At 42.5% G+C, this 27057-nt stretch overlaps 2 protein-coding genes across 2 annotated transcripts in view; one reads left to right on the top strand and one right to left on the bottom strand.

Moving 5' to 3' along the window:
• hip1rb (huntingtin interacting protein 1 related b) overlaps positions 1 to 14394 on the top strand; it is a 157676-nt gene extending 143282 nt beyond the window's left edge. Inside the window, exons 26-32 of the mRNA XM_078554119.1 lie at positions 223 to 285; positions 1839 to 1939; positions 5126 to 5231; positions 5845 to 5968; positions 6084 to 6145; positions 12977 to 13171; positions 13584 to 14394. Of these exons, the coding sequence (XP_078410245.1) occupies positions 223 to 285; positions 1839 to 1939; positions 5126 to 5231; positions 5845 to 5968; positions 6084 to 6145; positions 12977 to 13171; positions 13584 to 13634 (702 nt within the window). The 3' untranslated portion in view covers positions 13635 to 14394. The remainder of the gene's footprint in view (positions 1 to 222; positions 286 to 1838; positions 1940 to 5125; positions 5232 to 5844; positions 5969 to 6083; positions 6146 to 12976; positions 13172 to 13583) is intronic.
• Positions 14395 to 23460: 9066 nt separating this feature from the next.
• Positions 23461 to 27057, bottom strand: part of vps37ba (VPS37B subunit of ESCRT-I a) — a 46058-nt gene continuing 42461 nt past the window's right edge. Inside the window, exon 4 of the mRNA XM_078554117.1 lies at positions 23461 to 26157. Coding sequence (XP_078410243.1) covers positions 25666 to 26157 — 492 coding nt within the window. The 3' untranslated portion in view covers positions 23461 to 25665. The remainder of the gene's footprint in view (positions 26158 to 27057) is intronic.

Here is a 27057-nt window from a genome sequence, read left to right as displayed (position 1 = left end):
AGCGCATTTCATTGTTAAGCGATGTTGAAATAATGTGATGGTTGTGTCTGAAGTTTAGCAGCAAAGTAGGTTCATTTTGAACAAATGTTCTGATGTAGCAGAATAGAGGTTTTGACATGATTAGTGCTTCCTGAGGAAGCGCTTCCAGAATTCTTGGTTAGCTCAACTGCAGAAGCCTATTGACATGTCCCTAACTTAAAATTGCATTTTCTCACACTTCAGGCAATAAGACAACTGGTGGTGGCTTCAACAAGTTTGCAGAAGGAGATTGTGGAAAGTGGACGGGTAAGGATAGATGCCTGTGTCCAAATTAGACTTTATGGGCCATGGCTTCCTTAATGACCCCACTAATAACAAACTCCAACACCCCTCACCCTAATACTCAAATGAACACGACTCATCAGGGGTGTAGACCCATTAGGTTGAAGGTCTCTCAGAATGTGGGGGGGCGGAGGGGGAGGGGTGTCAGATGTAACAGTCATTCATTGTGTTAAATTGATGCCAAGTTCATGCAGATTCTATTCCCAATGCAGGTCCTGTTCTTTTTAAGTATTATCTTTTGTATCCTACGCATAAGTTACAGTGCACCAAACTGGAACTTTCCTCGAGGCACATAGAACATTTCTACAGCCCACCTTGAACAGTGTCACTTCCTTTTCAGATGCTCAATCTGCTCTCAGTTATCTGTGTCATTATAGATTAAATCTGAGTTCAACAATTTGACTGACTATGTGATAAAGGGCAGGAATGTTCAGCACCATTCGCAACTCCTCAGATACTGAAGAAGTCCATGTCCAAATGCAGCAAGACCTGGACAATATCCAGGCTTCAGCTGACAAGTGGCAAGTAACATTCGTGCCACACAAATGCCAGCCAATGACTATCTCCAACAAGAGAGAGTCTAACCATCACCCCATGACTTCAATGGCATTACCGTTGCTGAATCCCCCACTGTCAACATCCTGTGGGTCACCATTGACCAGAAACTACAAGAGCGGGTCAGAGGCTAGGAATCCTGTGGTGAGTAACTCACCACCTGACACCCCAAAGCCTTTCCACCATCTACAAGTATTCTATCAGGAGTGTGATGGAATATTCGCCACTTGCCTGGATGAGTACAGCTCCAACAACACTCAAGAAGCTTGACACCATCCAGGACAAAGCAGCCTGCTTGATTGGCACCACATCCACAAACATTCACTCCTTCCACCACTGACGCACAGCAGCAGCAGTCTGTACCATCTACAAGATACACTGCAGAAACTCACTAAGGCTCCTTAGGCAGCACCTTCCAAATCCATGACCACTACCATCTAGATGGACAAGGGCAGCAGATACATGGGAACACCACCACCTGCAAGTTCCCCTTCAAGTCACTCACCATCCTGACTTGGAAATATATCGCTGTTCCTTCACTGTTGCTAGGTCAAAATCCTGGAACTCCCTTCCTAACAGCACTGTGGGTGTACCTACACCACATGGATTGCAGCGGTTCAAGAAGGCAGCTCACCACCACCTTCTCAAGGGCAATTAGGAATGGGCAATAAATGCTGGTCTAGCCAGCGATGTCCACATCCTATAAATTAATTTTTAAAAATTAGACCAAACATTCGATCAAACTGGCCCCACCTGCATCAACAACCCATCCTGTACCCAGTCACTCAATCTCCAGGGAGGGACAGAAACAATTGCTAAAAAAGAAAGTCAATTAAGAAAAAGGTTCTGTGAAATTCCTCTCCCACCCTGGCCATTTAAAATGATCTTACAAAACCAGAGGGTCCTTTTAACATGCATGGAAATATTGAATTCAGTTGGTGAAGTAATGTTTGCATTTACAGGGAGCAGCAACACCAAAAGAATTCTACGCAAAGAATTCTCGTTGGACAGAAGGCCTGATCTCTGCCTCCAAAGCTGTGGGCTGGGGTGCAACCCAGCTGGTGTAAGTACCTGTTCCATTACTCACTGGGGAAATCACTCTCACGCTTTCTCCTTTGATCCTGATGAGAGGTTTATTACTATTATTACACAATAATGGGCAGTACACTTTGTACCTGTGTGGAGGAGTATCTGTGTCCACCAATCGTGCTGGTGTCATGCCATGAGTGGGTGTCCTCAAATCAGTCAGTGCTCAGTGTAACAGAGCAATGCCCGAGTGTCAGCACAGAATGGAGTGACAGGAGGATGATCTGAGTTTTTTACATTTCAGACTGGTGTGGTGGGAATGAAAGCTTTCTGCAATTCATAGACATGGCAAAGCTCCTTTTTCTCACAAGTTTTTTTTAATCGTTGGAATTCAGTTTGAACCTTCTGCATGTCTTTGAGCTTGTATCCTCATACCCAGCACATTACATAGAATTACGCTTGAACTACAACACAAACAGGCTGTAATTAGTCCATGTTGGTGTTTATCCTCCACACAAACTATAATCCTAATCCTATTTGCTTGGCTTGTTCCCACATCCCATTGTTCCTTTCTCCTTCAAACCACCTGTCTTGAATCTATTCTGAAATGCTGACCTGTTTCTGCTTCAATTATTAACTCTGGAATTGCATTTCATATTCTCACGCCTCTTTCTAAAAACAAGATTAGTATGCGTGGGGCCAGTAAAACTTTGTTCTTTGATAACTGTCGTTCTGTCACGTTGGGCAATGGTCTGGCAAAAAGACAATATGTATTGTGTATCTTTTTAATTGGCTTCACTGGAAGTTCTTCTGTGAGCTAAACAAGATGAATGCTTCAATGCTCTCACCTTCAGCCCTTTTACTTGTGATGCATTCCTCTGTATGAGCTAATCTAAGTAAAAGTTTTATTTCTGAAAGGACAGCTCCAGGGGCAGAATTTTGCCGTCGGCGAGCAGGGGGCGGGGTCTGCCCGCCGACGTGTAAAATTATGCGGGATGAGGTTGGGCGGAACTCCCGATGTCATCCCGCCCCATTTAAATTTTCAGGAAGGCGGGTGCGCAGCAAAATCAGCCAATTGAGGCCATTGATAGGATTATTTAGCCAATTAAAGGACCTGCCGTCCAACCTTAAGGCTGGCGGGTCAGCCAGCAGCCCCGGCGGCAAATAGAGAAAACATGAAACCCCATCCAGCGGCGGGATAAGGTTTCATGCAGGGTTTTAAAAATTGTAATAAAGTTATTCTGTAAATTACGAACATGTCCCAACTCATGTGACATTGTCCTTAATTGGCCCGCCCAGATAAAATGGCGCCGTGCCTCCGATTGGGGGCGCCAATCAGAAGCGTGCCTGCACGGGCTCACCCATCAACTCCAACCCCCCCCACCCCCCACTGTGTTATTCTTATCCAATTGACAGCTAATGTTTGACAGCATCTGCAGAGAGGAATACAGTTAACTGTACCCCTCTCCGCAGATGCTGTCAGACCTGCAGAGTTTTTCCAGCTATTTTTGTTTTTGTTTCAGATTTCCAGCATCCGCAGTACTTTGCTTTTATGACAGCTAATGTTGTTCTGTAACTCTCCACTAGGTGCCATGTGAGAGCAAATTCTGTTTAATTTTCCCTTCCTTTCAGATTATTTTAATTGGCACTAATTCACTACTTGCACCCCCCCTCCCCCTCCCCCCGAGGCTTGTGGATATGCAGGTGTACATCACATTCTCTCATAAAGGATAAAGGACGGCCCTGGAGCTGTAGCTTGAAGAGATCACGTTCATTCTGCTTCAGGTGACTCTTTCTCCTCCCCCCACCCAAGAAAACGTCATGGAAAGTTTTTGATAATTATGAGCTGGAACAAAGCCAGAATCTTGAGCGTTGAGCTTTCACACACCCAGTGTTTAACTAGGTGGTCTTGTTTTTTTTTGAGTGAGCTGACCAGAAATGCTCAAAATCTAAACCAGACACCAAGTCCGCTTTGAAAAAATAAACAAATGCCAAGACAGGAAAAGACCTGCTGGTCCGTTCAGTGTGTCCCACACAGCTACGATGCCTTAACCATCACGATGCAAACAGCCCACCCACCCGGAGCCAAGTAATAACTTGGGAACACTAAAAAAAAATGAAAGATTGGAGAGTTCCACTTTGACGCTCTTAGATGATCAGATTTATGCCAGGAAATTAGATTGGGACCAATCTAATGTTAACCAGATAACCACCTCTTGTATGAGGTGAACTCCATCCCTGCCATGTCCGGCTCTTGCGCGTAAGAATTCTGTGAATCTGTGTTCACTGCGTAGCTGACTATTCTGTAGGAAGAGAAGAACCACCTAACATCCAAGCTATTTTTTAGACTGGGAATGAATCAAGTGGCCCTCCTCTGGACCTCGATAACCTCCATCATGTGAGGAAACCTAAACTGGGCACAGTATTTTAACTACCGGCCTTGTACAAGGACAGAATGGTGTTCTCCATTTTGTAGTGAATAGTTCAGTGAACCGCAGAACTCTACACTTGGCTGGTCTGACAGCATCTGTGGAGGGAGAAAAACAAAGTGAACGTTTCGAGTCCTTCTCTCGAACTCTGAAGAAGGGTCATGCAGACTCGAAACATTAGTTTTGTTTTTCTCTCTCCACAGATGCGGTCAGACCTGCTGAGTTTTCCCAGCATTTTCTGTTTTTGTTTCAGATTTCCAGCATCCACAGTATTTTGCTTTTATCTACACTTTAGCTATGGCCTTAAGGCATCAGTTCTGGATCTTTAGAGAGTGATGCAGTGAAAAACCCCAGTTCTTTCTTTCACCACTCATATTAATTCTTTTGCATGCAAACCTATTTTTTTTTAACCTGGTTTGCTTCTGTGCGTTAGGATGTAGAGACATTTCCAAAAGTTATTAAAGTTTTAATTGAATTCACAGCAGCTGTGAACCAAGGACTAAGGGTAGGATTTCCTGTTTCTGGTGCTATTATTAGGCACCAGTAAGCACCAAATCATTGGGTGTGGAGAAGCACATACTCATAAGGGAGCCAGGCCTGATTTTACACCCACTAAATGAATGGGCTAAAGGATTCCGTTTGTGCTCCTCCATTTTCGCTGAGCCTGTGCCAGGTTCTCTTGATCCCCGTCTGGTTTTGGGCTGGTAATGATGGCAGCTCTTGGAAGTGGAGCTGATGGTGGACTAGGGGATGAAGTGTCATAAAGTCACGTTCATTTTTCTTTCTGAATCCAGAGATTCAGCCGATAAGGTTGTCCTGAAGACTGGGAAATACGAGGAGTTGATTGTGTGCTCACACGAGGTCGCAGCCAGCACAGCACAGCTTGTCGCCGCGTCAAAGGTGAGAGTGTTAAGAAAATGAGATCCTAAACAGACAGGGGAAAGGAGGGGAGAGGAGAGGAGGGAATAGGTGAGGAGAAATCGGTACAACTGAAATAAGGAATAGTGTCCAACACTAATAAGCTGTGGGACTTTACTTTACAGCTTTCCTTGCCATGACTCACTTGTTTATCGGGATTGAGAGGGCACGGTGGAGGGGTTTAGAAACAGAATGGCTGAAATAAAAGCCACCGATGATGGATGGAGCAGGAGTCAGGAGTAACCCAATGTGCCCCACAAATTGATTGCAAATTGTTTTCAAATCCTTTCCACACCTCTGTCGCATTCTTACTCCTGGTTTCCCTCCACTCCAGCATTGATGGTTGGCCTTTCCATCCCCTTTCTCAATCTCCGTGCTTTTCCACTTTGCTTTACTTTCAAAGAATCCTGAAAAGCTTTTGTTTTTCTGTAGCCCAGTCTCTGAGTTCTACTTTTCCTGTTTTTCACCCTGCTTGGTGTCGACCCTCTTTATGGTCCATTTAAGGGGACTGATACATTTCACTTTACATGAGGCACTGGATAGACGTGCAGGTTATCTACACTCTCGAATGATGGACATGTTGACGTGATTTTAGGTGAAAGCAGCCAGGAGCAGCAGAAACCTATCCAGATTACAGCAAGCCTCCAGGCATGTGAATGAAATGACTGCTAACGTAGTGGCTTCAACAAAATCAGGACAGGAACAAATTGAAGATAAAGGTACAGAGATCACATTAGACTTGCTGGTTAACCAGCTTTTGCTGAATTTGATACTTTACATCTTATGTACATTTGGGTTCAGGTACTGATGCCCCTCTATTTTTACATTCCTCAGATACAATGGATTTTTCAGGAATGTCAAGGATTAAACTAAAAAAAGAGGAGATTGAAACACAGGTAATTTTTAATTCGTTTTGGGATTCAGCTAGTTGTGGAATATTATAAGGAGTTAGTTGTGTGTTGCGTTGTGCTCAGGGACAATAACACACAGGTGCAAATTTAAATGCTTCAGTCCTGAAAAGGCTACTTGTTAAAACTAACTTCTGCAATTTAGAATTTGTACTTTGTTTCCCAAAAATATACTTCATTCATAAAATTTGTTGAAGTACATAACGGGCAAAATTTTCCCCGTGTCGGTGGGGGGAAGTGCAGGAGCGGGCGTGGGCGGGCCAATTAAGGCCTGCCCAGTTTAACGTCCACACGGAAGCGCTATGTGCTCCCTGTGAGGGTGGGGCGGGGGGGCGGGGAATGGCAAATGCAGAAGTGCGCTCCTTCACGCATGTACACGAAGGAGTGCTCCGATCTCCCTGAGACTAAGTGCTGCCTCAGGGAGATCGGTTCCCAAAGTGAAAAAGTTATTCTTTGGAAAATTTCATTCACCATCCATGTCCCCTCATGTGACAATGTCATATGAGTTGGGACATGGACATAACTTTGAGTAAAAGTTAATCTTAATCTTTTAATTCAATCATGAAACCTCATCCCACCCATGGAGTAGGTTTTATGCTTTTTCGGGTGGCCGCCAGCGCTCCAGACCTGCCGCCCACCTTAAAGTTGGACGGGCAGGTCCACGAATTACTTTAATTGCTTTTTGAATGGCCTCAATAGGCTGTTGACAGGTTGGCGGGCGCACAGCTGACTCAGCTGCGCCCCCACCGACCTGAAAATTCAAATGACGCGGGATGATGTCGGGAGTTCCACCTGACGTCATTCCGCGTCATTTTATGCGCCGGCCAGCGGGCCCTGCCCCCACTCGCCGACGGGAAAATTCTTGCCTACAAAACATTTCAAATTGAAAATTACAGAGTGCAATAAAATTCAACTTTCCATCATACAGCATGCCCCTCTCTGAGGTGCCTCAGTACAGTTGTATTATCCTTAATATTTACAATGTACATTCCATGTCACACATACAGCCCGAGGGCAAAACATTACAAATTGAAAATTACAGAAAGTGCAATAGAATTCAACTTTCCTTCATACGGCATGTCCATTTGGCATGTTCCACTATGAGGTGCCTCAATACAATTTCAATGCCAATGACATTCACAATGTACATTCCATGTCAGACATATGGCCCGGGGGGTTCGATACAGTTTACAGCCCCTCAATGTGCTATGGCCGAAGGGCCTTAAGACAGCGACCTGTCCCCATTGCGCCTCTGCGACAGCTGCCCCAAGCTTTAGTGCGTCCCTAGGCATATAATCCTGGATCTTGGAATGTGCCAGTCTGCAACACTCAGTTGAAGACAACTTTTTGCACTGGCAGACAAGCAAGCAGGCAAAGAGCGTCTTTCACTGAGCTGATGATCCTCCAGCCAGCGTTGATGTTTATCACAGTGTTTGTCCCTGGGAACAGCCTGTAGAGCACAGAGTCCTGCATCACAGAGCTGCTCAGGGTGAACCTCAACAAAAACCACTGCATTTCTCTCCAGATCTTCTTTGCAAAGGCACAATCCACAAGGAGGTGAACAACGATCTCTTCCCCACCACAGCCACCTCGAAGGCAACATGCGGAGGGGGTAAAACTCTGGGCGTGTTGGAAGGATCTGGCGGGGAGGGCTTTTTCACCATCAGCCAAGCTGCATCTTGGTGCTTGTTTGAAAGTTCTGATGATGAGGCATTCTGCCAAATGACTTTGACAGTCTGCTCAGGGAATCATCCAACAGGATCCACCATCTCCCTTTCCCGCAGAGCCTCAAGGATGTTATGTGCCGACCACTGCCTGATGGACTTGTGGTCAAAGGTATTTTTCCACATAAATTTTTCCACGAGGGACAGATAGTTCGGCACGGTCCAACTACTTGGAGTGTTCCATGGCAACATGGCCAGACCCATCTTCACAATATGGGGACAGGTAGAATCTCAGCACATAGTGACACTTGGTGTTAGCGTACCGAGGTTCTACACAGTTTGATGCAGCCACACACAAAAGTGGCTGTCAGGGTGAGATCGATGTTGGGTATGTTTTTTCCCCGCCCCCACCTTTATAGGTTTGTACATTGTGTCCGTGAAAACACAGTCCATTTTTCACTTCTAGATAAAGAGGAAGATGGCTCAGGTGATCGCCACACCACAGGACTGAGGAATGGGCCAGACCTGTGCCATGTACAGCAACACCGAGAGTGCCTTACGTCTGATAACCAGGTTCATGCCCACAATGGACAGGGAGCGTCGCTCCCACATGCCCAGTTTTTGTTTTACCATAGCTACTTGCTCCTTCCAGTTTTTAGCACGTGCCCCTGTCCCTCTGAACCATATCCCCAGCACCTTTAGGTAGTCTGACCTGAAGGTGATGAGGTCAAAGGATCGTTCAGTCCAGTTCCAAAAGAACATGGCCTCGCTCCTGCCACGATTTACCTTGGCTCCTGAAGCCAGTTCGAACTTGTCGCAGATGCTCATTGGTCTGCGCACCAACTGTGGAACCGAGCAGAAAATGGCGACATTGTCCATATGCAGGGAGGCCTTGACCTGCATGTCTCCGCTGCCTGGGATCATCACTCCTTTTAAGTCCGCATCCTCCCTCATGGACTCAACAAAAGGCTCAATACAACAGACGGACACAGCCCCGCCTGACTCCAGATTTGATCAGGAAGCTTTCCGATTCCCATCTATTGATTGAAACTGCGCTACTGATGTTTGCGTAGAGCAGTTGGATCCAGTTGCATGCCCCAAGCCCCATTTTGGAGAACACATCCATCATTATGTGTACGATATTCTGGCAAAGACCTTCTCCCGGTCCAAGCTGATGAGGCAGGTGTCCACACCCCTATCCCCTACATAGGCAATCATATCCCTGAATAGTGCTAGGCTATCAGAGATCTTCCTGCTGTGTACAGCACAGGTATCATTAGGGAGGATCACTAACTCCAGAGTAGACTTGACCCAATTGGCAATTACCTTGGACAGAATTTTGTAGTCCATATTCAGAAATGAGATGGGCCACCAATTTCTAATTTCCTCCCTTCCCCCTTCCGCTTGTAGATGAGGGTGTTGATGCCTTTCCTCTTACATTCTGATATGCTGCCGGCCAGAACCTAGACTTCTAGCTGGTTAGTACCATAGAGTCAAATACAACTCTGCCGGTAAGCCGTTGCTTCCGGGAGTTTGACTCTTCTCAAAGGACTTGATGGTCTTAGTCAGCTCATGCAGAGTTTGTGGTTTGTCCAGACTCTCTCGCGTACTGTCACCTGAGACCTTCATGTTAGAGGACAGGAAGGACTGGGAGGCTGTGCTGTCTGTGGGCTTCACATCATACAATCCAGCATGAAAGGCCTTGCTGATCCTCAATGTCAGACTGTGATGACATTGCTGAGCCACCTTCTTCCTTCAGGCTGCAGGTCACAGAGCTCTCTCTGTGTACCATTTGGAAGAAGGATCATGAGCACATCTCATCCTGGTCAATGGAGTGCACCCTGTGGACTGGAAGATGACCTTGGAGGCTTCTGCAGCAATGAGCGAGACCTGATGGCTCTTTACATTTTGGAGATCCTCCTTGACACCGACCCCCAGCGACAGCAGCCGGAGCAGATTCTGCACGCTTTTGTGGAGCCGGGACATTTCCTTCTGTTCCTCTGTAGCCTTCTGAATCTCTTTTGAGGATGAAGAACCTCTCTGATGTTCGCCTTGCTTCTCTCCCACCAGTGTATCAGAGAGTCAAAGAGGGGTTATCCAACCTTTGTAATACTTTGTGAGCTCGCCAATGTTTTCTGGGGTCAGCAAACTCACGTTCAGCTTCCATGTTGCCCTACCAACCCTCTGGTCTTCCTGTAAGTGACAATCGGCCAGTAGGAGGCAGTGGTCAGAGAAGAACACCGGCTTGATATCGGTGGATCTGATCGTGAATACTTGGGACGTAAACAGGAAGTCCATCCTGGAATGGACAGACCCGCTTGGCCTAGGCCAGCTGTATATGTGCAGTGCTCTGTCTGCAGGGTTGCCGAAGGTGTTATGCAGCTTGGCATCTTTTCTCATTTCCATCAGGAGCCTAGACATGGCGTACAGTTTGCTGTAAGTCCTGCTGGATCATCCAGCTGCATCGGTGATTTGGAATTTGCATTGTCACCCAGCATTTAGTTGCAGCAGACTCCAGATTGTACTGCGTCCCATTCTCTCTGAGGGGCAGATATTATTACACAGCCTTGTTAGTCTAACGTTACATTATATTCTGATTACACCCAAAAGTTGTAAGTTTTGTGAAGAAATGGATGCCCCTATTTGTGTTTAGTATTCGTCCATCTAGCAAACTCTTTGGGCTGGATATTAACTCAGAGGCAGGGAGAGCATGGGGAAGTTACTATGAGGTCGGGAACACGGAAGAATGGGGTTCCTGCCGGATTTATCGGTAGGACCGGATCAGGATGTTGTTTTTTTAAACTCTATTTTCTAGCTTTAGCCAGCCAGACTGAGAGGCTGACTGGCTGTTGGATGGCTAGCCCTTTTGGTACCAGGCCGAAGCTAGGCACAAAGAGGAGGGAGAGAGGAAAGGTTGAGGGGGGTGGGGTTAGGAAGATTGGTGACTGGAGGCAAGATTGGGGTTTGGAGCAGTGATGGGCGATCTGAAGCCAGAAGACAGATTGGAGGCTGAGGTTGGGAGAGATCAGAGACCCCGGGAAGGGGAGTGGAAGGTTCGAGGGAGTTGAGCTCAGAAGGGACGGGGTGGAGGGGTGGGCTGAGATTGGGAGGGTTGGGAGGTGTATGAGGGATTGGTGAAGCAGGTAAACTGGATCCAGCAGGTTGTGGAAAGGCACTTATTTCCTGATTCCAATAGTCCTCGCCTCCCTTTAGTTGTCGGATTTCCTGATGCCCAGAAAAATTGGCTCATTTGGATTAAATTTAGTGGTGGCTGGATGAGGCAGGCATCCTCATTTAATAAAATTGTCAGCCTGCCTCCTCGGAGTGGGTTGGTTGCCCAACTCACTGTATCCCCTCCATTAAAACTGGAATGAGTTGGAGGCGAGTTGGAGTTAGGATTAGGGTAGCCACTGGCACAGGCCACAAAAAACTGGACACAAACTGCACCCCCAGCCCATCCACTCCAGCGCAGGCGCAGGCACAAGTAAAAGTAGCCCTGAGGTAGGCTAAGGCCTGGTTGGCCTGTGGATTTATAATTAAATCCACTCAACATATTGTCCAGCAGTATCAATGTCCACAGGCTGTTTGGTATGCTTTCTTCAAGGCATTTTTACAAAAGCTGCACTGGAACTTCTCCTCTGGTACATCATCACTAATAGTTGGTGCAAAGCCAGGAGCTAATTCATTGTCATCGGGTGATGAAGACAGGTGCTGCCTGCAAATCCATTGGACTTTTGTATTATTTAAAACTGTGTGTGTACATCCAGGGTTTCCTATCAATAATGTACTGAGGTTTCTTTTAGTGTAGATATCCAATGTTAGGAGTCACAGGTCAGGATAATAAGTCAAGGCTTTATGTTATTTGAAGCAGAAAATACAGGTTTACACTCAGCAGTAAACTTAAGTTCAGCTGTGGATTAGAAAAAAACATCCAAGATGAAAATTAGTAAATTCTTAATTATCTGCAGTGCGCACACCTACAATAACGAAATTGACAGGGTTACCTGTAACTGGCGTTTGATTTGTTACTAATTTCTATTCCAGTTTAATTAGAATGAATAAGAAAATGAATGCACAATCTTCCAGGACCATAACATTGTTATTCTCCAATTCAGACAGTAATGGTGTTGGCAATACCATTGATTTTCAAGAATTGAAGCTTTGCAAAGACATTTATGAACCCAGTTTTCTATAGGTGCTTTTTAGTTCTGTTGTGTTTTAGTTGGGAAATTATTGAAAAATATATAGTGAATGCAATCATTGGACTGAGATTTAATCTGAAACTCTTAAGTCCTCCCTTCCCTAGACTACCTCAGACCTCAATAGGTTTTGATGCATGCCAAGCATTTTGAATATTAGATTTTGTGTTAGCGAGGTAAAAGGGTTTATGTTACACAGCCTCAAATGACAAGAAAAATCAGTAACTATTCCTAAAATAGGCTTCCATTGTGTTCTGTTGGAGGAGCTGTTAGTAGAGGCTGCTGATATTATCAGAGATAATGGAGGGCCTCGGAAACATGCTTACAATAGAAACACTCTTAACCTGGTGGATATCACTCAAAGGTAACTTCACCGCTCGCACTATATGTAGAGCAAGTGCCTACACGTCAATTGAACACTGAGGTTAACCACCTGGATATCGACATCAGAAATAAGAAAGTCATGAATATTTAAAGAAATGTTGTCATCGAGGACATCTCCAGGTGTCTACAGAGTTCACTAGCAGAAAATCATTTTCTGGCCTATGGAAGCCAGGGGTGATGTTAGCCAGCTAGCAGCAAACCCTCATTAATGACTTATTTTTAATTCCACTTTTCCCCCATGCATTATAGAAATAGCTGCCTTGATCTAACTCAGTCCTTGTTGCATCTTTAATGAAGCAATGGGCAAGTTGAACATCAAAGTGTTTGCATCCTATAGAAACAGGATTTGACAATGAGGCACAAATATGTTGAAATACCTGATTTACATCATATGCCTGTGATATCATTGACGCATCAGGCTTCCTCCTCCACAAACAAAAATCTAGTGTGCCAAACCTTCTCTAAGCTTTCGGGCCTTTTAAAACTGTTTTCAAACCGCAGGGGGAAAATTACGCCCTGGTGCATGAAGGGCCCAAGCTCCCTGCTAACTGCTTTCCTTATCCTTCATCCAGGTGAAAGTGTTGGAGCTGGAAAATAAACTGCAGCAGGAGAGAATGAAGCTAGGAGATTTAAGGAAGAAGCATTATGACCTGGGAGGAATATGTGACAAAATACTGGAGGATGAAAAGTCACCTTCCAAACCCGAGATTTCAAAGAAGCCACCGCTTTCCCAAAAACCAAACATCCCAGCTAAAAAAGATACTCAGGCAAGTTTGACACCTCTCACTTAAATGGTAATATATTTTTCTCTGCAATTCTTGAAATTTGGTGAACACTTGTATCTAAGGGCCGACTCGGAGGATTCTTGAGCTGTTAAACCTCGAGTTGCTTCAGGATGTTGGGGAAAGTTGGGGCGCAGTGAAAAATTTGTATTTATATTGCACTTTTCGTGACCTTTGGACGTCCAAAGTGCTTTACAACTAATAAAGTGCTTTTGGGAGTGTGGTCACTGTTGTAAACTAGGAAATACTGCAGCCAATTTTCACACAGCAAGCTCCCACAAATAGCAATGTGCAGCATTTATTGCCGAAATGGAGTTACCCTGAAAAGGTAGTAGTGGGCTCCTGTCTGATTATAACCGTGTGTCAAATATGATAATTGTTCAATGTTATTTTGCAGCTAAATGCACCAGACCTGACTTATGTTTCTCATTTACGGAGCTCCCAATAAGGAAATGTGCAGAGAGTGAAAATGGCTGCAGTGTTTTGGAACAGGGAAGAAGGATCTCCTCTATGCTGCTCACAGAAGTCAAGCTCATCCAATGGCAGTGTTACATTCCACAAACTTACTTGTTCATTTTATCAAATTACTTGTTTTTATCTGGTCGCTCTCTATCAGATTGAAATAATTTATATGGAAAGTAAAGGATAGGTGTTAACTCATTGTCACCGAATAATCACATTGTTAAACACCTGTGTTCATTTTCAAATTGGTCATGTGGGATAGAATGGGAAGAGACACAATAAGTCAACTGTCCTCCAACTAACTATTCATTGCAACCTCTGTAAACCGAAGTCCATCACAAATCAGACTGTTATTGATTACATTGAGATGTCTTTTTTCTATAAAGGTTATTAAAGTGCTCTGTACACTTTTGCATTTGCTGCTGGGTCAGAATATTTGAAGATTTGCTGGAAAGCACCAGCAACGTTATCTGAAGTAATGAAATATTAGTAAAATAGTTTCAGAAGCTTTGTACATACCTTCCCCAAAAATTATACATTTTTAGATTTAAATCGATAGAGCAAAGTCTTTTTGTATGTATGTGGACATTTTAATGGGTGTGGTATATTTATTAGCAATAGTCAAAGTTTCAAGACATACATGAATTTGCCATATGAACAGTTGTCTTTGGCTGTGTTGCTGAATTTCATGTATGAAAACATGAATTTTAAATGTGAAATTTGAAATAAATGGCTATTAACATTTAGTTCTGCTTGTTTATTGTACATCTGACATAACTAATAGGATTACAAAATCCTAAAGATCTACCTGGACAACCAGCTATATCACTGATGCCTCATACTGTTAATACAGATTTACAATCATTCTGCCTCTCATTGAACTCAATGTGAATACGTATCTAACTACCTTGGTGACATTATCTCCAAGTATAAGATCAGTTTTCATGATTATGTCACTGAAACCACCTTTAACTTTATGCCACTGACTCCAGTACCATTGCTGTGCAATATATAACTGCCTGTTGCGCATAAAGTCTTGGATGAACTGGCTTACAGCTCAACATTAACAAAACCAAAATAATCCTTTGTTTTTGGTTCTCGCCAGTATTTAATTGTCAATGGTTCAAGTTCCATAAACCCCTGATATCCCACTCCACTGGCTTGCAACCTGCATGTCCTGCTCAACCCACAACTACCCTTTCCACCCCTACATTGAGTCAGTTGTTGTAAACGTGAATTGTAGCCATGGCAATAAGATGTTTTCCTTGGGATCCACATGTCCATTGATCTAAAATTATACCCGCTGAACGGAGTGAATTCTACAGGAGTAACAATTACCCATTTCTGAAGTTATAGACTAAAATGTTTAGGCTGATCACTTTGTTGGATGAAAAAACACCAAGAATACCAACCGTTGAGTATCAAAACAAACGACAAATTGTAAGAATTAGATTTGTATAAAAGCAAAATAAATCTGACGAGCAATTGAGTAACCTTCATTGATACTTTGAAACAAAATAAGTTTTTGAATTTTCAGAGTCTCTAAACCAAGCCTTTTGCTGATTCTGTGTGAAACTTGCCTTGGTCCTCACTCAAATATAAACATTGTAAAGCTTCACAGAGGATTTCTATTGCAATTTAACATCAGATTTCAGACAGGTTCGCCATGTCTCGTTCAAGATTCCACAATCTAGTCAATGCCAAAGGTTGATTTATTTTAGGTCTGGAATTTTGTCCTTTTCTCTCCTTCTGCTCTTACTCATAACATACGTTTATCCTCTGCAAATTTGATTTAACACTCAGTAACCTTAACTCTTCCCAAAGTATTGAATTCAGAACAGCTAGCCTGCTTTCCCTATATCACTCATACCCTCAGAGTGTCACTGGCTTACCACTTCATCAAATGCAAAAAAACATTTTTTCGTGGTCAGGTAATTCTGTTTTCTTAGATAAAAGCAAAAAAACTGCGGATGCTGGAAATCCAAAACAAAAACACTTGGAAAAACTCAGCAGGTCTGACAGCATCTGCGGAGAGGAATACAGCTAACGTTTCGAGTCCGTATGACTCTTCAACAGAACCAAGGAAAAATAGAAATGAGGTGAAATATAAGCTGGTTTACGGCGGGGGGCAGGTAGAGCTGGATAGAGGGCCAGTGATAGGTGGAGATTGCCAAAAGATGTCATAGACAAAAGAACAAAGAGGTGTTGACGGTGGTGATATTAGCTAAGAAATGTGCTAATGGTGACATTAAGGGTAGAAAGCAGGACGAGCAAGGTACAGATAGCCCTAGTGGGGGTGGGGTGAGGGGAAGGGATCAAAATAGGTTAAAAGGTAGAGATAAAACGATGGAAATACATTTAAAAATAATGGAAATAGGTGGGAAAAGAAAAATCTATATAAATTATTGGAAAAAGAGGGATCGGAAAGAGGGTGGAGATAGAGGAGAGAGTTCATGATCTAAAGTTGTTGAACTCAATATTCAGTCCGGAAGGCTGTAAAGTGCCTAGTCGGAAGATGAGGTGCTGTTTCTCCAGTTTGCGTTGAGCTTCACTGGAACATTGCAGCAGGCCAAGGACGGACATGTGGGCATGAGAGCAGGGTGGTGTGTTGAAATGGCAAGCGACAGGGAGGTGTGGGTCATGCCTGCGGACAGACTGAAGGTGTTCCGCAGTCACCCAGTCTGCATTTGGTCTCTCCAATTTAGAGGAATTTAAAGAAAATTTGGGAGCAGCGAATGCAGTAGACTAAATTGAGGGAAGTGCAAGTGAAATGCTGTTTCACTTGAAAGCAGTGTTTGGGCCATTGGATGGTGAGGAGGGGGGGGGAAGTAAAGGGGCAGGTGTTGCACCTTCTGCGGTTGCATGTGAAGGTGCCGTGGGAGGGGCTTGAGGTGTAGGGGGTGATGGAGGAGTGGACCAGGGTGTCCCGGAGGGAGCGATCCCTGCGGAATGCTGCCAGGGGGGTTGAAGGGAAGATGTGTTTGGTGGTGGCATCATGCTGGAGTTGGCGGAAATGGTGGAGGATGATCCTTTGAATGCGGAGGCTGGTGGGGTGATAAGTGAGGACAAGGGGGACCCTATCATGTTTCTGGGAGGGAGAGGAAGGTGTGAGGGCGGATGCGCGTGAGATGGGCTGGACACGGTTGAGGGCCCTGTCAACAACCGTGGGTGGAAAACCTCGGTTAAGGAAGAAAGAAGACATGTCAGAGGAACTGTTTTTGAAAGTGGCATCATCAGAACAGATGCGACAGAGGCAAAGGAACTGAGAGAATGGAATGGAGTCCTTACAGGAAGCGGAATGTGAGGAGCTGTAGTCGAGGTAGCTGTGAGAGTCGGTAGGCTTGTAATGAATATTGGTGGACAGTCTATCACTAGAAATTGAGACAGAGAAGTCAAGGAAGGGAAGTGTCAGAGATGGACCATGTGAAAATGATGGAGGGGTGGAAATTGGAAGCAAAATTAATTCTGTTTTCTTACCCGGGTGATTATTGGTTGTATGCCTCAGGCCACACCCACCATCATTCAGCTCATTGAACATTGTTTGGCACTCTAGGGGATGGAGGCTGAGACTATTACAGTAGGTTAAAATGGCAATCGTTGCATTTTTTGCGCTGTGCAAGTGGACTGGCTCATGTTTCTGGTGCATATCCAAGGAGGGTTGCAGAAATTGAAAAAGCCCATGTGAGAAAACAACTGCTCCCTTTCAGATAGGAAAGGGTGGGGTAAAGGGATCAGCAGGAAAGGGTTGCCATTGCTGGTTTGGTGGTATAATTCTTCAGAAAGCAGCTATCTGATCATTTACTAACTTAGGCATATGTCTTGACTCCTTTGCAGGTGGATTTCAAGGGGGAGTTCTCTCAAGTCAATGAAAGAGGAAGTAATGGTTGAGCTAAAAAAAACTGATGTGTCACCAGGGCCGGTGAGTAACCTCTGAGGATACTGAGGGAAGTAAGGGTGGAAATTGCAGAGGTCTATGGGCATTGTACCTGCTGCTTGTTATGTTCTTGCCTCCCATTTTTACCCCTGGAAGTACATCTAATTCTCCAAAGATTTGCTCTGTTTACAGATTGAATAATTTTGGCAACAGTACACTGCTTTGTCATACTACCATCTGAAACATATCCGAATGTCCTTCTTGTAGTCTGATGCTCACTGTTTGGTTCCAATATAAGCTCTGGATAAATCTCATCTTTACTGTCAATGTCACATTTCAGCCACGTCTCTTAAATTTTGGTGATAAATACAACCAAATGCTATTTCATAGTTTATGAAGTATATGTATGTGTAAATGTTCTTGTTTACTTCTAGATATTTATCAAAGATTGTCCTTAGGTTAAATATTCCCTCTCTTGTTCCTATTCCAGCTCCAAATCCAGACTGTTTCACCAATTTCTGCTTCAAACGTGTTATTATTTCTATTATGATTTTCAAGATCACTTGAATGATATGACTCATTAAGCTTATAGTTCTAAAACAATGACACCCTATTTCTTGGGTAACTGAATAATCAATGTCTCAAGTCACTTGGAATGCATCCTTTTAGATACAGATTTGATCACAAATTTCTGTTATCACTTCCAAATCTGTTTCTCCAAGGGCTTTTAGATGTTCGGTTGTTACTTCATTTATGCCTGGGACTTTTCCTGTACTCAATTTCAAAGCATTCTTTACCCTGATATAACATTTGGTCCTTCATTTGCTTTTAGACCTTAAGGACAGCCTCCATTTGGATCTTCATACAGTTTACATATTCTATCCATCTCTTTGCTACTGCATCCCTCCTATTTCTTTCAATTTGTTGTTCTGAGATCTCTCCTCTGTTTCCTCAATCCTGAGACATTTGATACTTTTTTTTTAAAACTTTGACTGAACGCCTGATGCTCTCATCCTTGAACATGTTAAGGTCTAAATGGTTGCACACTTTTTTTGGACTTAGTTTCATAATTTTTGCCACAAGGAGACAATGATCTGAATTGATATCTGCATGGGGATACTGTATAATTATTAGATATACTGTTTCTAAAATGTTTCACCATCACAATCCATTTGAATTCTATACACATCACCTGGACTTCTCCAAGCGTAGTTTTTTTGGTTGCTTTTTTTGGTTTGCCAACATCAGGTAATTTTGACAAAATTTTTATCAGTCTCTCTCCTCATTCATTTCTCAATCCATGGCCATATTGACTGACATGCGTCCCTGATGTTCCTTCACTGACTTTAATGTTTAACTCTCCCATTACAATTACCAAATAAGTCGATTTGACTTGATCATAACACTTCAGTATACCACCATTAAATGCCTCTATGACCTGCTCACTGTGATCTTGTGTCAGGGCATAAACTTGTATGACAATCAGAACAATAGACTTTCCTTTGATCTTAATCATGATCGCTCTTTGAGATTGGCCTGTAACCATGAACTGATCTTTTGTATACTAGGATTCCTACTCTCTTCCTATAATTTGCTCACCCTGAGAAGTAAAGCACATGATTCTTATAGTATAGGAATTTTATAGCAAATACTCTGAATGATTACTTCCATAAGGAATGTGAGCCACATACCAGCTACAGATTACCCAGGCAAAATCAATTACTTCGATGCAAATGCCCTAGTGAAGTTAAAAAGACTCAAGTCTGTAGGAATAGGTGGTATTTAGCCCAAAGGGTGGAGAAAACTAGGCACTTCCAATTACTATGAGGGTGTCATTGGGACACTGGCGAAATACCAGTAAGTTAGAAACAGGCTAAACAAATGCCCATACTCAAAAATACAGCCATGAAATGAGAAGTATTGGACTACAGGGAACAATTACGACTTACTTGCTCAAATGCATAATACCACATCCAAATCCTAGACAATGACAAGCAGTTTAGAGAACTGAGGGATTTATAAAACTGGATGTTCGCCACCTCAGATCCATTCTGTAGCATGTTCTGTCTCTGCCTCGTCTGCTTTGCCCCACTCCTTTGAAAAGCTTATATATTGTTTTCTTGCCCCTGATCATGGTTACTTACTGTAGGGGTTTAGAGTGGGCAGCAGCTGTCCTCCTGTATCCCACTCAAGCCAAGAGTCAGCCTGAGTGAAAACCAAGAAATCTTGTTTTGTACTGATGATTTAATACCCACGAGGAATTTTACCCTCCCCTCTTCCCTTTGTGTCCAGACTATAAGCAGGGAGATCACAGAACAGGAAGTCAAGCTTGATCTTGGCCTCTCATGCATTTAATATTGGTCATAAGCAAGAAACCTGGCCATTTTTTCCCTCCCTAACCCGCTGAAGCCAACTGTAGCACCCCTAAAACCCACTCAAGCTGAGATCACAGCAAAGGCTAAGGATCAAATTTTTGGCCTTGCTAGTCTGCACAGCTTAAACTATTTGCTGCATTCACTAGCAGATCCATTGGGAATATCCCCAGGACCTAGTTCCACTGAGAAATCCAAAACAGGACATTATCATTACCACAAATAATTGTTTCAAAAAGAAAAATCCAGCCCTTGCGTTGACACGAAGATGTTCATGGAAATTGATGTGCTCGAGGGAAGGACACTTGACCTCTCACCCCAACTGCAAATTATGAAACTACTGTAATTCCTCTCTCAAAAAGTGCATTCCAAATTTTTTTCAACCCCATTCTGAACGATATTTTTTTTCCCCACCCCCCCTGAGAATGAGATCGGAATTTCTTCATCTTCAGTGCTGTTCTAATCTGCTGGATGGCCCCACACTGTGCAATTACTCATTGAGCCACCAGGGGAACTACTTTTCTCATTTATGTAACACATCACAATGGCTGAGATCTTCCGAGGAATGCCAATCCGCTTGAACTTCCCCCTCACTGCTCTAGACACTGCTCCACATTTCTTGCTAGGTCTTCAGAGCCTTGCTTTACCAGAAATGTGCTCTTCTTGGAGAGCTCAGTTGCAATGGAGTATGTGTGGGGGGGTGGGGGTGGAGAAACACGGGACACACCCCTTTTACCGTTCTAGTAGGGTCCTGATGCACACCTCTGGTTATATGTCCAGTCTCTGATGGCCCACAGACCAGGTGATTTGGCCCAAGATCTATAATGTACAGAACAGCATTCTATAGGGTTACATAAATGTAATTGTTTAAAACTCGTGTCAGTCTCATCGATGTAATTGGGTTAATTCTGCCCAGTGGGCAACTCTTACAGCTGGTGTGCTGTTGTCGCATGTTCAAATTCTGGTCAGTGCTGAGTTAGTAGCAGAAGTTATAATTGGCCTGAATGCCTCTTAGCACAGTCGAAACTGCTCAAGTCCTCAGCCAACGTTCACAGTTTCCACCTTGGATCACGGCAAAGCGATCAGGAACATTATTTCTGGCTTTTTTTTTTGTTCATGGAAACAGCCCAATGAGTTGTAATACCCACACAAACCCTAGTGATATCACCTAACTCCATGTGGATTTGAACATGGAAACTTTCTGGTTGATAGGAATCATTACCCACTCAGCTATTGAGACAGTAGAATTCTAATTTTGCCCTCAAACCTATCCTGGAGTGCTACCTCAAGCTCTGGTACACTTCATTCATGTCACAGCCCAGTTAGGTCATCTTCAATAACTTTCCCGATTGCCTCGTTTCCCCAGATTAGTCATCTATATATTTCAGTGTTATGATTCACAATGATGAATAAGCATCCAAATATATGCAATTAGTTACTTCATTCACTGGAACATCAACCCACCTATGCTCCTAATTTTTATAATTCAGTCACAGAATATAAGCATCATTGGTAAGACAAGCATTTATTCTTCATTGCTAATTGGCCTCGAGAAGGAAGGTAATACAGAGCTGCTTGCTAGGTCATTTCAGAGGGCATTTAAGAGTCAACCACATTGCTGTGGGCTTGGTGTCACACAGGCCAGATTTCTTTCCCTAAAAGGACATTAGTAATCCAGATATGATCTTAAATGACAATCTTGTAGTTTCTTGTCAGCATAATTTGAAATATTGCGTGCAATTCTGGTCGCCACATTACCAGAAGGATATGGAGGCGTTGGAGAGGGTGCAGAGGAGGTTTACCAGGATGCTGCCTGAGCTGGAGGTTATTAGCTATGAGGAGAGGTTGGAGAAACTCAGATTGTTCTTACTAGAGTGACGGAGATTGAAGGGCGACTTGATAGAAGTTTACAAAATTGAGTGGCATGGACAGAGTAGATAGTCAGAAGCTTTTTCCCAGGGTGGAAGAGAGTCAATTACTAGGGGACACAGATTTAAGGTGAGAGGAGAAAACTATAGAGGTGGTGTGCGGGGCAAGTTTTTTTACGCAGAGGGTAGTGAGTGTCTGGAATTCGCTGCCAGAGGAGGTGGTGGAAGCAGGTACGATAGTGGTGTTTAAGAGGCAGCTTGACAAATACATGAATAGGATAGGAATAGAAGGATACGGACCCCGGAAGTGCAAAATGTTTTAGTTGACGGGCAATATGATCGGCGCTGGCTTAGAGGGCCGAAGGGCCTGTTCCTGTGCTGTACTTTTCTTTGTTCTTTGTTCTAACACACCCTCACTGCCCCAGTTCTGTCTTACACAAATATAACTTTTCATGCTCTATTCTTTCCTGCACACCCAACTTCTCCATTACCCCCATCACTACAATCTTCTTCAGCACTACATCTCAGCACATATCCTTGCTCTTCTAACGCTGGCCCACTGCAAATAACCCCTGCCCTCCACAATCAATGATGGGCTCTAGACCAATCACTGATACTTGAATTTGGTTTCTAAACATGTCTGCCTCGTTATTTTACCTTCAAAAACAAAAATTGCTAAATTATCACCTCCCCTAATGCCTGAAGAGTGTCCAAAGTACCTCAGGAGTGTGCGAATATAAAGGTTTATGCATATGCAGATGTGCACAACATGTAGGCCAATACAAAGTAACCATTCATCTGCATTTTGAGTTAACAAGCTTCACAATAGACTAGATCAGTTGTCACAAATTACAGCAACAAGCATCAATGTTTTAATTACAAGGAGTTATGTGCACTTTTCATATCACCCCAATGAGTCAGCCTTAATAAATAATCCATTTGACTAATCTTGTGTGCCAACCACAACAGAATTTCAACATCCCATTCATACCCATGATCAAGCAAAGATAAATGATCCAAGTTTAGGCTCTGCCCAAGTCAACAGTGCTCCATAGTACAGAGGCAGTACATTGAGGTGCTTTGAAAATAATTTCCAGTCACTCTATAGAAATTGTACATAGTTCAATTTAATTTTAAGCTGATATAACCTTTAGTACAAAAATGGGGGTAAATATATATACAAATTACAATAAATCTGAATTATTGCTATTGTAGATCACATATCCCGTTGTGATTCTGCAGGGATTATATAATTTCAGAGTGAGATGTTAGGGTATTAAATAATACAGAAGTGAATTTATTATTAGATCCCTAAACTAGTTAAATACAAATTATAGATCTTAAAAGACCAGTAGATGGAATTTGAGCACTTAGGAGTTGTTAAATGCCCCTTAGCTATTTCTGTACTTTACACCATTCTCACAAATGATAAAACCAAGGTTTTTACAACTGATTGTAAAAAACTCAATTTTGGATGAAAATCCAGAATCGAACATCTATTTGCATTGAAAAATCAAAGAAACAGGTGGCACGCTGTTAATTTCTACTTTAGATCTACTCACTTGCCAAGTATCATTGACCTTTGAACTTAGTGCTAAAAGGAAGATTAAACTCAATTCATGACTCACGTGGTAATTACAGACGCCATCATTTACTGATAATGTAGAAGAATTGAAACTAGAGTCATAGGAAAATGGATATAGTACATTGGATTTTATTAATAGAATATGATTAAAATATTTTGAGGTAACTTTGTGTAGCTCATCCCTACAACAATCATTAGTAACAGCAGTTCTGAACTATAAACTTCACAAAAAAGTGTGTTGTCAAATATTTTACTTTTTAAAAAAAAACATTTGAAATTGAAGTGCTGAGTTTTTCCTATGGTAGGCACATAGTTACCAGCTATTTAATAAACAGTTTTCCATCATTGATGAATGAAAAATTGTAGCAGACATAGTTAATCTTAGGGTCCTTTCAAGCCAACTTAAGCAATTTGACCAAGTTGTCCTACAAACCATACTCAAACAATTTTCTCAATTGTTAGATTAAAAATGTTGCTACTGCTACATCACTTGACTGAGTTGTAAATGACAAAATATGGCAAAGGATTTTTGCAACTCAACATGCAATTTCAGGGTCATAACAAAACAGTTAAGAGATTGGACTGTCAGTCACTTGCAATAGCACATTTTTTAGCACACAAGGAGTTATCTTACCACAAACTAATTTGCTCAATTTTAGTATCAACATTAGGAGATTACAGTCATTTAACAATTCCAATATACTGCACACTACCAGCTTAGTCAAATAATCCGATTACCTGCAACTCTCCTTTCCATCCCTCTGGTTCCCCAAAAACATACATTTTATGAAAAGTTAAGTGCTGCCCACATGAGCATCACAAGTTTACAAAGTAAAACATCTCCCACTGTCCCTTATAACAAATATTGCTAAGGCACATAACAAACGTATGTTCTAGACTCAATATTCAGCCATATATGATACCTTGAATTTGCAAATAAATGAAGTAGCACATCTGCTTTCAGCCCTGAATGGAATTGCTTAACATGCATCATTGATCAGATACATTGGATAAAATGTGCAACACAGCTTACTTATCTGAAGAAAAACAACTTTTCTAATACATCTGGGTGAAACAGGGTTATCTAACACACTTCCTATAAATTTTACTCTATACATTTTCACAATTTTAAAGCAGTTTCATCACAAGGTAAGTCATCGAAATAGAATCCAGCTCCAGCATTTCACAGTAGAAAAATTGAGAAGGGTAGTTAGTTGTAGAATATAATGTTTTAAAAAGAGGTAGAAATTAGTCCTCAGTGGTACTGCATCAACGGGCTGGTATACAGCCTGCCCGATATTCAGATCCACTGACTTCAAAAGGCAGGGTGTGCAACAGGCATTTGACACGATACCTCCCTTTTTACCCTAGTGCCTAAGACGAATTTCTACCAAGCTTTTTAATTAAAGCTAAAAGTCAAAAGTAGCAAATTTTGTAGTCATAAGATTTGTAGTTTTAAAGTGGTTTATACATGTATCAGCAAGACAATTCAACAATTCAATTTCAGTTTTTTGGCCAATCCTGTTTGATCATAGCTAATTTTAAGAAACTTTAGTATAACATTCAAGTGAAAGATAACTAAGATTCAATCAATCTGCTTCATTAGTGTTGAAATGAACGAAATACAATGAAACTCTCCCCTTCAAAAACATGGTAAAATTCAGCCGAAAGTTTAAGAAAACTATACCCAACCATACAATCACATAGGCATAATCTTCATAGAGCACTCAACATACAAACACACATCATCCTACCCTTTTTACAGGGACAAACAGGTTGTGAGACCTGCAAGGATTATAGAGTCTATGTCTATACCAATCATTGTATAAAAGCAGAAAAAGGTAAGTTTTCAGGAATAAATCAACTTAGTTCTAAATGTGAATCAGCAAATAAATTTATATCAACCATATGCTAAGGGGCTATTCCTAAATTTTAATGAACTTCATATATCAGCATTTACCTTTTTTGCATCATCTGAATCTAATGAGTTTCCACTTAAGGTCTCTATCCAAAAAAGTGCAATGGATTCCAAAGCATTATAAAATTGAAAGATTATGGTAAAAGGTCCCATTACATCTTCGAACATTTTATCCAAAAGTGTTCGCACAAAATAGAACTTTGCGGTTATACATAATTTTCTGAAATTCTTAAGAAAAAAATGCCATGTTGGAGGAAACGTCTAATTTGCAGTCTCCCAACAAATGTAGTGATTCGCCCTCAAAGAAATATAGATCACGTACACTTTATCAGACACTGAACATTTCAGCAGAATTTAAAAGCACCTATGCAAAGAGTAGAATGGACCCCATTTTATAAGATTACTGCAAAATAAAGCCTGGCTGAGGAGGACGTTGTCCAGCTTTCTGAGTGACTGGCGGAGGACAAGGTGGCCTGTATTGTAGTGGATAACCTAACTGAGATGTGGGAATTGGAGCACTATTCCCTGATCTTGGTGGGATAGGAGGGAAAGCAGCAATTGGATAAGGAAGTACTGATTCAACTCCCAGGGCCGCACTTGCAAATGGAGTGGGGTTGGCTCCAGTGGGTGGGGGAGGTGGAATCCTCCGAGGCACAACAGTGGGAGGAGTGTTGGATTCCGTAAAGTTGGAATTCTGATTTGTCTGTATTGGCTCAGGTTGCTTGTGCAGCGGTGGTAACCGTGCCTGAGTTAGCCTCGGTCCTTTTAAGACAATCTCTTGCAGCTTTTCAATTTTCACCCGTCGCTGATGAGCAAGTTTCCTTTTATTCTGATACCGCTCAATGAAAACGTCCAAGGGTACCTCACCATCCAGAAACTCCTGAGCCATGATCTGAAAATTTGAGAGATTAAAGCCACTAACAGTTTGTTCAATTCCTACATTTTTTTTAAAAAGTAAAGAACATTTTATATTAGCGATTCTCACATTTTATTACATGACAAAATTATGTTTAAATGGAAAGGCACAACTAAACTTTTTAAAATTTAAAACTGATCTTTTCATATTTACTGCTGGGTTTAAATCACATCAGAGTCACCAATTTAGCATTGAAAATCTATACCACCAAATACATTAGTCATAAAAACTGAATAATGCATAAACCTGGTTTAAAATCATGCTTGCGTTAGTTGCTTCAGCCCATATACATATCACTAGTTTAGTAACTAAAGACAGTGGCCCAGAACTTCCATAGAGTAGCAATCACCATCAAATTTCCACTCTGCTCCTTTTCACTTAACCACATCTGGAGTTGTACATTTCTCGCCCAGACTTCCAACCCGGGCCTCCTGAAAAATGTGCAGTGACGCCACACTCCGTTTTACAGCACTAGCTGCTGTAAACCAAAATTTAAAGGTCCCAGCCACTTTGACGGTAAGTGGGCAGAGGATGGGTCAGATGGGAAATTGGGGGATGGGGACGGTGTTAAGTACCATAATTACCCAGGAGTTAGAAGTGGTTTTAATCCTTCTAACTTCTCCTAGGTCATTATTCTGCTAAGAGGGTTGGAACCATTTGAAGTCTCCGATTTAAATCGGTTTCGGAAGGTTCCAGGCACAGGGTAATTGCCCGACGGAAGTTGAAACTTCCCGGGCAGTTCCTGTGCAATCCTTGCCTGGGGACTTTCATGGGGTCCCCCCAGTGCATCTTCTGGGGTACGACCCCCTGGGGAATGGAAGATTTGGGCCTTTTTGTTTATGTGGAAATTTTCAAACAGAATAAGGTTATAATTTG

Source organism: Cetorhinus maximus, chromosome 12 (genome assembly GCF_964194155.1).
Source record: "Cetorhinus maximus chromosome 12, sCetMax3.hap1.1, whole genome shotgun sequence".
In the NCBI taxonomy this organism is placed as follows: Eukaryota; Metazoa; Chordata; class Chondrichthyes; order Lamniformes; family Cetorhinidae; genus Cetorhinus; species Cetorhinus maximus.
Note: the sequence above shows the minus strand (reverse complement) of the source record. Positions and strands in the feature narration are given on the sequence as shown.